The following is a 13,090-nucleotide window of genomic DNA, read 5'->3' on the forward strand; positions in this document are numbered from 1 at the left end:
GCCTTTGTATTTCATTTTGAATTCTGCATTTCAGTTGTGAGCAGGGCGCGGTTCTCAGCATAGCTTGCCTTGAAATTATGGTGCTATCCTAGTCGCTTCAGACATAACTGCAGCACAAAAGTCACGTTTATATCAGAAAGCATGCAGAGTAATGTCATGCTAACTAGTTGACTTCAGGAAGGCATGCTGGATAAAAGACCTGCATTGCATATGAGCAGAGACACTGAGCAATGCAAAGCACAGATAGACACATGCCAAATAAAGGCAATACTTGGTCCATTACCAATAACCAGAATAAAATGCCTTGCAATCGAGAAAGTTTCTGAAGTATCAAACCAACTCGGCCAAACGCTCATTAACTTTATTGTCGCTTATTCAGGAAGCGTAAGAAATGAAACTTGCTTAGAATTATTACTCTTAATATTCTCGATGCTGTTGTTATTCTTTTTCAAAATTTTATGCACCATCAAGACACTGAACTGGCCCAAAAAACGCAAGACTATGCTCACTGCTGTAGCTAACCAATGGGCGCTTAAGAGGAAAACCTTGCAGCGCTTGCAGCCGGCATGTGAGGAGAAAGGAGGATGAAGGTGCCGTATAAGAGGAGAGTGGCTACTTTAAAATTATGAAAGGGCCTTAAGTTGGGCAGATGAGATTAGAATGTTTGCGGGGATAAGGTGACCACAGCTGGCACAGGAGAATGTTAACTGGAGGAATGTACAGTGAAAGCTCGTTAATTCGAACCTCGATAATTCGAATTTTTGGATAATTCGAACTGCTCTACTTGTTTCGGCCAAGCTTCATACAGATCTGTGTATAAAAAAGCCCGTTAATTCAAAAGCGAGTCGGTTCCGCTACGGATAATTCGAACTACGCGTCGCCCCGTCTGGGCGGCTTGGCACACAGCACGTGGCCAAAAAAAAGCGCCTCCACGTACTTAGAGGCTGCGCACGTGCTAATCGGGGACAGAAGATGGAACCAGAGAAAACCGTGGAAGAGTGGGTAAAGCCTAAATGGCGCCATCACCGGCGCGGCGGCCGGCGGCGAGGTAGGGTAGGGGTTGGCGAACGCGGTGGCGGCTGCCTACCCTCTTTTCCGCGCAACCTCCGAAACCCGGAACTACCATATTTACTCGCGTAATGAACCCGCCCCCACTTTTGTCTGCCAGAATTTACTTTATTTGTTTTCCAGCCTAGCGAGTTCCTCAGTTTTCGCTGCCGTCCGCAGCGCATGCCTTGGCAGCTCGCCAAGATGCTGCCCGCCGCCGACAACACCACTTGTTTATCTTTTGAGGAGAGCTCCAACCAGAGGGGTAGGAGGGAAGCAAGGAAGCAGAGGGGGGGGGGGGGGGGGGGCGAGCGCGAGCATTGGCAGCGCGCCAAGCCGCTGCCGCCACCGATAACATCATTTGTTTTTATATATATATATATATTTTGAGGAGAGCTCCTCAAGAGGGGTGGGGGGGGGGGGGGGGGGGTCGCGGTGCGCTCGGCGAACTTGGCAGAGCGCCAAGACGTGGTGAAAACGAGGCTTGCACAACAGGACAAGCGCTGGCACTCTGCCAAGTTCGCTGCCCCCTACAATAGAGCTAACGTCAAAAGGCTGCGCGATCCAAGGATTTTGTGATAGTTGACTGCACTAGCCAGTTGCGCCAATATAAATTGAACTTGCTGAACACCATCCCTGAAGGTCAGGTTCGCGTCATTTATGCGAGGTTAAAAACGCAAATTCTCAATGGCAGTACTGGGGTTGGGTTCATTACGCGAGTAAAGATGGCAGTTTCACTCGAGAAGGAATATCACTAACTGTGAAAACTTTAGGCATAATCATACAATTTTTTTTTATTTTGTTATTGCACATGACTTGCTGTACAAATCTTGCTTTCCCTGGTTTTCATTTTTTTTGTCTTGCAGTCTCAGTTTTTCATCACGCTGTTTGTCTATGCCATGGATTCACTTGGTTTGCATGTAGGTCATCACTGCTGGTTTGCCCATATATATATAGTAGACTCTCTTGAGGAGGAACTAGCAGGGGACCAGAAAAGTTGTTTGACTTATCAGAAGTTCGTCTTAACACAAGTGCCCCTACAAAAGGTTTGTGAGCATACATGCTTGTGTCCAGTGCATGTCTCATGAAAACAATGAATATAATAGCCCTTCAGAGAGAGGATAATTGCAAGCAGAGCATTTACTGCACTGTACTGCAATTATAGTAAACACATTAGTGTGTCTCGTGTAAAACAAGAATTATAATAAACTGCACATCTCCAACCAAAAATGTTAACTTTAACCCAACGTTTCGAAGCCGACGACTCGGCTCCTTCATCAGGTGTCACTGGGGGCAGTAGCAGGCGTCTTTTAAGTATGAATGGGAGGGGGGGGGGGTGGAGAGAACGACAGCTGTGTGAGGGGGAGGGGGGTTTAGGCTGTTAGTCACGCTTGCCCACTGCAGGGAGGTGCTGAATGGCGACTTTTTTTAGTTGCGTTGAAGAGCGAAGTCCCTGGGCATATGCTGGGGGCAGGTTTCCTTTTGTGCAGTTGATATTGTTCGGGGTGGTTTGGATATGCCAGGATTTCAAAAGGAGCCTCTTGTGGTAATTTGTTTTGGTTCCGAGGATGCGGGCTTCTTCAAAGTTGATTCTATGGTCCGAGTCCTCGGAATGTTTGGCTGCTGGACTGCGCTCTTTTGCTAATTTGCGGACGTCGTTTTTATGTTGCCGAAATCTTTCTTTGAAATTTTTGGTTTCGCCGATGTAGCTTGCGTTGCAGTTGGCGCATGGAATTTTGTAGACAATGCCTTGGGCTCTTTCTCTCGGCGTCTGGTCTTTGGGAACAGGTAGGCAAAGCGCAACAGTGTTCGTGTGCTTGTGCGCAACCTGGAGACCCGATTTTTTCAGGATTCGAGCGATGCTTTCGCTGACACCTCCCACATAAGGTAAAGTGACGTATTTTGGTGGTGGCGTTGGTCTTTGTGCATTGATTTCTTGACGAATGTTGTGTTTTTGACGTCGAATGGTTTTTTATATAAAGTCTTTTGGGTAGCCGTTCATGATGAGTTCTTTGAATATCGTGCGTTGTTCTTTTTTTCTGTCAAAATCTGTGCTGCAGTGTGTCTCAATCCTTCTGAACAGCGTCTTCACCACTGATGCTTTATGGAATGTCGGGTGGTTCGAAGAGAAGTGGAGATACCGGCCTGAGTGGGTTGGTTTGCGGTATACGGAGAATTGAAGGGTATTGTCGTTTCGGGACACGAGGACGTCGAAAAACGGCAGGGAGTTTTCTTGTTCCACCTCTAGCGTGAACTGAATGTCAGGTTCTACGGAGTTTAAATGACGAAGGAAATTTTGAGCCTCCGATTTTTTGATGACCGCGACGCAGTCATCGACATACCTGAGGAAAATCTTTGCTTTCGGGTGGAATGAGTTGAGGGCTCGCTGTTCGACGTGTTCCATTGTTAAATTGGCCATGACGACAGAGATGGATGCTCCCATTGGTGTTCCTTTCACTTGTCGGTAAAATTCCCCGTTTGACGAGAAGTATGTGTTTGATAGGCACAACTCCAGGAGGCGGCACACATCATTTACACCCAGCGGGGTTCGTGCGCCGAGTATGTCGTCGCGTTGTAGGGCATCACGGGTAGCGGCCACCACAAGCTTCACGTTTGTTTGTGAAAAGGGACACCACGTCGAAGGAGACAATGCATTCATCGGCCTCAGGGGTGGCTAGGGACACCAGTTCGATGAAGTGACTGGAATGACGGATATGGGTCGCTGTTTTTCCTGCGATTTTCCCCTCCCCCGCGCCTTTCGCGACACCGCTGTCGTTCTCTTCACCCCCCCCCCCTCCCCTCCATAAAAAGATGCTTGCTACTGCCCTCAGTCACCTCTGATGAAGGAGCCGAGTTGGCTTCAAAATGTTGGCTTAAAGTTAACATTTTTGGTTGGAGATGTGCAGTTTATTATAAGTCTTCAAACCCAACCAGACAGGTAAATCTGTCAAAATGTTTAGTTTTCAGAACAAGAATTAGAATGGGAATCTTTTGAAGTGAGAAGAGAAAACTAATGCTTAAATTTTTTCATAATATATATTACAATAGGATTGCTACTCCGAGAAAAGAAGCGCATTTTCCAGCCACACTACAGATCCGAGCGGGTTGATCATAACCATGAAGTGCGCAAATTCAGATAAAGAACCGATTTGTTCAAGTTGTCGTCCTTTCTCTACACTGTTCAAAAAGGGAATGAGTTATCTTCATTTCTTGCTGATATTACCAACAGTGAAGTGCTTGTATCGTCATTGTGACTACCCTTGCAATTTTCCCTTGTTTTGTACAACCTACTGCCCTCCCACTATAATGCCACATGTGGTGCTGTGGGAAAATAAATAAATAAATATGCATTGATCTGTGCATGAAGTTAGCTGAAGACAGAGTATGAAATAAAATTATGTTATCTTGGTAGAAAATGACATTCTTTTTTCCACATCTCTTTTTTTTCGCCGTTATCTGTAGTGGCTGCTATTTGTATGTTTTCTTCTGATTTCCATCCTGCTTCAAAGCTGTCCAGCAAAATAGTCCCTATTTTTGCTCCCTCTGCAGCATAGCTGTCACCAACGCCACGAGCAGGCACACCATGCACCTTTCCATACGCTGCAGGCAGTGTGTTGCTGATATCTGACCACCTCTTCACTGCGACAACATATGTGTTGCGACGCCGCGTCTATTGAAAATGTGGTCCTGGGGTTCTTGGTTTAACTTTTGTTGAAACCCTGTGAAATTTTTTAAGCACCAAGTCAACAAGCTGGTGCACTTCGAGCATATGCATCGTTTAGTCTTTGGAGGCAATGCTTGGCACGTGATGAGCATGGGATGCCGAGATTTGCACCAGTGTAGGCAAGATGTGCCCTGCCTTTTCCGCACCGGCTAGAAAGCTTTCCCTTAGGAATACACGCGCTCTTACAAGATGGCTTTTCCTCAGCATTCGCGAAGGTGCGCAGAAGGCATCTTGTCGGGGGTCGCTTGGTTGCGTAGAAGCGTTTTATATATAATTATTTCTTTCCTTAGTGATGTGCGGACGCCCAGTGAGTGCCATTACACGGGGTCACCATGGTTCACAGTCGCTACAAAAGTTTGTCTTAACCAAAGGACACGTGAAACTGTTTGTCATAATTAAGTTGATGTTTTCTGCATTGAGTCCTATGGGAAACCAACGAAATGTCCTCACTTGTTCATTTTATCCAAGAATTCTACGTAACTGAGTTCATCCTAACACTAGTCTACTGTGAATGGCAAAAGAGACATGATGGCTTTCAGTTTGCTTTGAGAATGGCTGCTATTGCACAGATTGACTCCAAAATTGATGCCGCAAAATTTTGAGGTCGATGGTATGGAAGAGCAGCTGCATTTTTTAGATGCATGGCTGCTAGGGCCTCCGTGTTTTGAAGCCACACTTGGCACGATAGTTTATCCAAATGGCATGTGTCATTTGGATTTGTCATTTAGATTTATGTGCCAAAATTTATGAACTTAAATACACATCAGTGCATAATTTTTCTTAATGAAGTTACCAAGGTGTTACACATGGAGGTACATGTGCTCGTGTCTCAAAGGGTTTTAAAAATCTTGAATGTCCTCACAGTGTTCCACCAACTCAAATGACATTTCTATTGAAGGCTTCTGAAGGTTTGTGCGTGGCAGTGGAAAGACTGTCAATTGAGTTTAATGACAGTCTGAAGGCATTTTAGTGCCTATATAGTGACGGTGCAGGTTTGTCTTTGAATTTGCGATGCACACATGGGGCAGGCAACAGATTGCTCTGTCTTGCAGCTATGTAACTGTGACAGTGACTGCTTGAGCTACAGTACAGCTTGAGCCAGCTATAATATCAGTTTAAGCTTTGCTTTGATGTTTGCAGTACTTGAGCAGCTTTGGGTAATTCTCATGATAACTTCTGCATAACTCAACTTGAGGGCTGCAAACTTAATGCTAGTAGTTCTTTACTGGCAGGTGTTTATTCTAATCAAAAAATGGAGAGTTCCTTGAAGTGCAGATGCTTTTCACTTATTTGTCGCTGTCATTTTTTGTGTGCCTTGTGTCTTGCTTTCTGATTGTATTTCTTCCTTCTCTTGCGACCCATTGCAGCCACTACTTGCTCAAGCATCCCAGCCCCTGTGGCGGAGCAAGCTACTCGTTCGGACAACCAAAATGCGCCCGCAAGCAAGGGCGCCACTTGTAGGGACGTGATGCGCAGCTGTCACCTCTGCCCCCTGGTGTTTCGCTCCAAGTACAGACCCTCTAAGCACTTCAACCACCACCCTAATCCCTAGCCATACAAGTGTGTGTATGGCCCCAAGGTGTTTAACAACGTGAGGCTCCTTGCAATGCACGTGGAGCAGAACCACAACCTCGTGGATGTGTATAAGTGTGACATCTGCCTGGCTTCCTTTACCTGCGAGAATGCCCTCAAAAAGCATGTCATCTGTCATACTCTGGGCCTCCAGAGTATAAGGGTTTGTACATATACGCTCCGCGAAAACGCTTTCACTTAGCTTCTTATGCAATGCTTCCCTCTTAACATTGCTTAAAAATTGTACTGAAAAACGGGCGATGAGAAAATGAACACTGAGGACAATCTCTAAAAAACCCTGAAGTTCATCCAGTCGTTTGTTGTGTTGCGACAACAAGCTCCGGCAAAGCACGCTCAAGTCTTACTTGGCACATGGTGCGAAGAAAGGGATCTTTAATATCCTGGAAAAACAAGAACCTATTTACAAGATGACGCAAAAACAAATGCCCGAGTCAAAGCCCGCTACCTCGACGGCTACTTTGACGCCCCGGAAAAGATTCGACCGGCTGCACCTCTCCCAACTTGAGGCCCAAATAAAAACTGTGAAAACACGATGCAGCTTTTGCACATTCAACCGAGAACAGTGCAACACGTACATTACATACCACAGCTTACTTATGAAAAAAAGTTTGCAATCTGTGGCTCTTGAAAAAATAGATAAATGGGCGCTTTTCCATGTTGCTGCATTCCCCAGTGTTTCTTTCACTTGCTCTCGCCAATAAGGCTCAGAATCTTCATAAAGTTCCAAAGGAACGCCCAGGTACTTAACGCGTGCTGTCACCCATGAGACGTTGGCAAAAGTGTGTGGGGTTGATGGCCAATCTCTGTGCCATAACCCAAGACACTTCCTCCAGTTCACTAAACTTCCGGTAACTGTGCTAAAGTGCTTTGCAATGTCGACCGTATGACTTATACTGCTCTGATCGACACAAAAAGCAATGATGTCATCTGCGTATGCAAGCAACTTCACTTCCGCTGCCTGCACTTAGAAACCATGAGTTGAATCGTTTTCAATTTTTAAACACAGTGCTTCAATATATATATATACAAAACAACAGAGGGCTGAGGGGGCAGTCATGGCGCACCGAACGTTCCACGATTATGGGGGCCCCCAACTTATTTACATTTAACCTTGTACTGCAGTTACGGTACACCTTGGCAACTCCCTCAATAATTATAGACCCGACATTAATATGGTCTAGAATACAAAACAAAAGTTGATGAGACACACAGTCAAACACTTTCTCGAGGTCGAACTGGAGGACTGCCACGCAGTCGTACGTGGCATCACAGCCCACCAGCACGCACTTCGCCTTGTGGATGTTATGTCCGATGGAGCGACCTTTTATCTCGCATGTTTGGTGTGATCCAACATATCCATATTACAGTTTGTAAGCTGGCCGCTAGCGCCTTCATGTTTATCTTGTAATCAACATTTGTCAAAGCGATCGCCCTGTAAGTTGACGCCTGTCTTAATTTTTCAGTCTGCTCGGTTTTCAGAATAAGTACGGTGTGAGATGACGCGTACGATCCGGGAAGTGAATCTAATTCATAAGCTTTGTTGAACACAGTGGATAGTATTGGCGCTAAATCGTTCTTGAATGTTTTGTAAAACGCCGCGGTTAGACCATCAGATCCCGGCGACTTTCCCGCGTTCAGTTTATCTATGGCCCGTTCTACTGCTGCTTCACTAATCGGCCGCTATAATCTTTTTTTGTCTTCGTCGTCTACACCCTCCAAAAAATTTTCTTTGAACCGTGCCACGTCTACTCGATGCTGTGCAGAAAGCTTTTGATAGTGATCAAAAAAAGCTTGCGCGATACTATCGTCAGACACAGTTCGGCCACCATGTCTCGACTTGCACTATGTGATTTCACCGTGCGCGCACTCTTTCTACTCCCAGGGCTCGTTTTGTGGGCGTCTCGCATGTAGAAAATTCTTCGGCTCTCGCGCGCTTGTGCGCGCATCGATAGTGGTTTTCTTCGAGCACTTCTATCTTTTGCTTGATTTCTTTAATATCATCTAAGAACATACCCAGTGATTTACACTCTTCAGCAAATATTTTTTCAAGCAGGGACCTTAATTGTGCTTCGTGTAACTTTTCTTGGTAATTTATACAGCTAGCTTTGTAGATGGCTTTTATTTTAATTTGTTTGCAAATTTTCCATTGCGTCCCCCATTCGTGTATGCCTTCGCACGTTACTTAATTTAATTTATTTAATTTCCATAAATCCCACTGATATACGCTAGATCGTTTTTAAATCCTATACTACACTGCACCATGCAGTGATCTGAGAAAATCACGGGCACGACATTCTATGGCATTTTGGTACCAGATCTAAAGATTTATGAACTCTATCAAGACGGGCATGACCACTGCGTTGAAAATGCATAAACTTAACATTACGCGTACCTTCCACACAATCAACCACGTCCTCCAAGGCAAAAAGATCTGTTGAACGGCACAAAACCTCGGTACTTTTATCCCGGTGGGAACGTTTGCTGATTTTGTCAGCAGCATTCAACACGCAATCAAAATCGCCCAGAAAAACTACCTGTTTTTCAGCGCTTAGGTATTGCTGGAAACTTTCAAAAAACAGAACTCGATCCTCCAGCACCTTGGGCACATAAATACAAATGAATCTCCATTCAAATACAAATGAATCTCCATTCAACACTCGCAAAAGAAAAGACCACCACTACGCATCGTCCCGATGGACATGAAAACTGCGTCTGCACCTCAAGGCTCGGCAGTTTTTTAACAAAAAATATTACATTCTGCCGATGTGCCATTTGCGTGGCTAACGACCGCCTAATATCTGGACGTGAAACGCTGCACCAAAATCCCGGTCTCTTCGTCCCCTTCCACCTTTGTTTCTTGGAAAGCAAGAACATCAAACCCACGGTCTGTTAGGAGGTGGTAAACTTGGCTCTGCTTCTTTTCACCGGTTAGATCCCTCACATTGAGCGTACCCACCGTGGGCGTAAGCGCAGTAGCCATTGTTATAGAGTGAGGAGACAGAGAGATCGGTGCTTACCGCTCGCGTCTAGCACCCAGCTAGACGCCGTCGCCGCCACCAGAGCCATCTGGTGCGAGAGACTGGTTCTGCAGCGCGGCCACCTTGCCGTCGACCCGCTTGTCCGCCGAGACAGGCCGCGGCTTGAAACTGGGCCGCCGCACTTGGGCCGTTTTCACTGGCGGCTCCTCCACGCTGGTTACTGTCGCTTTGTGTCCATCGCCATCGGTCTGTTCGTGAAGTCGCTTAGCTGGTGCGGTGACGCTAGCCACGTGTGCGCCGCCCTTGTCTGAGCTATCCGCGCTCCTTGACGGTTCGGCGCCCTTGGGTGCCAGAGAACTCGCGTTATCATTCGACGTACTTCCTTCGGTAGAAGAGATTTCTTTTACTTCCCCCTCTCTAGTTGTCTCGTTGGCCTTGGCGTCACCGCTGCCCGGTATCAAAGTGTCCGCCATTGCTTAGCCTCTTTCGGCTAACTCGGTGCCTTTCGCCGCATCCTCTGCCTCGACTGCGTCCATGGTCAAATCAGCCGAATCGTCCGTGAATCCAGGCCCTGTAGCTGTCGCACATGGGCGAACGCACTCGACATCATTGTGGCCGAACCGCCAGCATTTTGTGCACCGGGGCACGTTGCACTCGCGTCGGACGTGTCGTGCCGCGGCGACGCAGGCACTGCATTGGGCGCCCATGCCCGACAACGAGGGCCAATTCGCCGCCGACGCGTGCCTGATGAGGCAGGTCGTCCAATTTCATACCAGGTTTCGTCCACATTCATACCAGAAGAATGGTTCCCGTTGTCGAGCCCTTCCCCTTGACTCCTTGGACGCGCCAACGGTCCCGCGTCAGCCCCGTCACCTTTCCATACGCCGCGAAAGCCGTTCGGACATCTTCATCGGGCACGCCGTGCAGCAGCTGCTGGTCCTCGGGGTCGATGATTAGACAGCGGCCGTCTTTCACCTGCAGCTCCTTCAGCGCAGCTAGTTTCTTCGCACCATCCGCAGAGTACAACGTCACCGCCCAGACGTGGTTGGTATGGTACGCCCCCAACGGCACCACGTCGGGCAGCACGCCAACGTTGGCGAGAGCATCCCTGAAGACTTCGACCCTGTACGGTCGCATTCGCAGGTCAGCGTGCAAAAAAAAAACGGTGTTGAGAACAACACGTCCTGTAGACAAAGTCGGCAGAATAATCGAACGATCATCTTCAGTATGTTCCATCCTGTTGCCGCGGCCGGTAAGGGCCGCTATCGCTGCTCCGCTGGAGCCCATGATTCTGCGTCCGTACACGCCGGTGACCAGAAGTAGAATGGAGGCCACTATACTAACGAGGAGATGGAAGCAACAGGTATATTTGAGAAAATAGATCGGCCTTTAATACGTAGTATCCTTGAGTGCTGCGACGCAATGGGCACACAAGTGGCAATGATCCAAATTGATCTGGAGAAAGCTTTCGATAGGGTGCCTCATGAAATTCTTCTGTGCATTCTAGATCATGTGAATGTGGGTAGAATTATTTGAGGCGGGGTCGCCATGGCGTACCAGGATTGCACGACAAGTCTAATTGTCAACAAGGTTGTGGGTTCACGCATTCCAGTCAAACGCTCGGTGCGCCAGGGTTGCCCTCTTTCGCCACTGTTGTTTTGTTTGTATATAGAGTCATTTTGTTTGAGCGTGATACAGAGCGATTGTATGCGCGGTTTTAAACTACATCAGTTAGAAGTCCGACTGTTGGCTTATGCGGATGATATAGCCATGTTTTGTAATGATTACGACAGTGTAACACAGGCTGTTAAGTGTGTTAAAAGTTTTTGTGCGGCCAGTGGCAGCGCGGTAAACTGGAGTAAGTGCCTGGGATTCTGGCACGGGGATTGGCCGGAGGCCCCAGACACTTTTGCCAACATGAGTTTTACTACGACTCCTGTTAAATACTTGGGAGTTCCTCTTGAGTGTTACAAAGACAGCGAAGCCTACTGGAGGAGTGAAGTGGATAAAATGAGGGAAAGAGTGAATAAATGGAATGGATGGAATTGGTCAATGTTCTCGAGAGCCACAATTTGCAACATATTTTTAGTGAGCAAACTTTGGTATGTCCTACAAGTCTTGCATTGCTCCAGGGTTCATATCCAAAAATTTCATCGGGTGTTTGCAGTGTTCGTGTGGGCATCTTCCTGGGAAAGATCAAGCCGCACCAATTTATTTCTACGAGTTCGAAATGGAGGACTCAGTTTGTCACATTTGTTTTTGAGACAGGTTGTCAATCGGTATTTATTTCTTCGGGACGTTAAGCACCCGTTTCTACACACTGTCTGTCAACTTCGCCTGGGGAAGCACTTGCCTAATATGGTTGTCTCTGCTGGCAGTATGCCCGGTGGAGTGCATGGTTTTCTACGCGAAGTTGTGGTTTCATGTAGGTTTTTGATGGCGCGGTTTTCACTGCAATACCTGAGTGAAGTCAACCGGAAAAAACTGTATAAAGACCTCTGTAGTGTGGTTCTCCCCGTGCCTTTATATCGGTCCCTTTACAGGGAAGGTATAGGTAACAAGGTACTAAAGCGTGTTAAGGCAATGTTAGTCCCGTCTGGTGTTAAGACTTTCTTTTTCAAATTACACACTGGAACTCTGACTGTCAAACCGTGGATGGCTGAAAAAGGTTTTTTTGTCCCCTGGGGTACTCACTGTATAATATGCAGAAAGGAGGAGACAATTGAGCATGTGTTCCTTGAATGCTGGGATGCTGTGTTCCTTTGGGATGTGCTTCAGCGCACAATCAAAAAAGAATTTCCGCTTGATGGGTACGGAATTCGCTACTTGCCAATTGAAAGTGATGACGGTACCCCATTTGATTTGATCATGCTAATAGCCCTACACAGTATTTGGAAATGCAGAATGGCAGTAAGGCACGCCGATCTCGATGCAAGACCGGCACGTCAATATTTCAAATAAGCATAAGCAACTTTGTTCAGGAGAAAAATATGCTGGAATGTAGTCCAGAGTGGCTGTCACGTGTTGAGTTATTATTGGCGATGAAGGAATTTTAGCATGAGCGTGACCGCACAAGCTGAGCGGCCGTTGTTTTAACAAAGATGTTGATTGTGTTTTAGTGCTTATGTATGAATATGTGCTTTCTTTTCATGTGGGTCAAAATACCGGCAATAAAGAAAAAAAAAAGAGGAGATGGAAGCACTGGCACAATGACGCTTAGGTGATGGCACAGAGGGCCAGAGCGAGAAAAAAAGAAGCTCCCCTTCGGGGAATCGAACCCCGGTCTCCCGCGTGACAGGCGGGGATACTGGCCACTATACTAACAAGGACACGGAAGCACTGGCTTACCGATGCTTGGTTAATGACACCGAGGGCCAGAGCGAGAAAAAAAAGAGAAGCTCCTCGTCGGGGAATCGAACCCAGATCTCCCTCGTGACAGGCGGGGATACTTGCCACTATTTTTTTTTATTGCCGACTTTGACATTCAAAACACACAAGATGAACGATTAAAACGTGTCGGCAGACCTTTGCCTGACACGGCATGTTAAAATTTTTTCAGTTTTGCCAAATCAAAAGCACATCGATCCATTTTGGCTGTTCAGGGAGGGCCTTATACGCCTCCCTAAATCGCACAACATTTTGAATGAAATGTTCCCGTACAGGTTTCACTTGTTCATCTGCATTGTTAAACTCCATTCTGGTTTTCCACAAGCTGTGAAGTCCCAGGAGCATTACTGCATCAAATGGA

The 13,090-nt window shown here is 46.8% G+C and overlaps 1 protein-coding gene across 4 annotated transcripts in view; it reads left to right on the forward strand.

The window, feature by feature from the left end:
* The window catches only part of LOC144106213 (uncharacterized), a 34,462-nt gene extending 27,565 nt beyond the window's left edge, over positions 1 to 6,897 (forward strand). For all 4 annotated transcript variants that reach the window (XM_077638955.1, XM_077638952.1, XM_077638954.1 and 1 more), the window contains exon 4: positions 6,139 to 6,897. In XM_077638955.1, coding sequence (XP_077495081.1) covers positions 6,139 to 6,323 — 185 coding nt within the window. In that variant the 3' untranslated portion in view covers positions 6,324 to 6,897. The remainder of the gene's footprint in view (positions 1 to 6,138) is intronic.
* Positions 6,898 to 13,090: the final 6,193 nt, after the last annotated feature.

Source organism: Amblyomma americanum, chromosome 10 (assembly GCF_052857255.1).
Source record: "Amblyomma americanum isolate KBUSLIRL-KWMA chromosome 10, ASM5285725v1, whole genome shotgun sequence".
Classification (NCBI taxonomy): domain Eukaryota; kingdom Metazoa; phylum Arthropoda; class Arachnida; order Ixodida; family Ixodidae; genus Amblyomma; species Amblyomma americanum.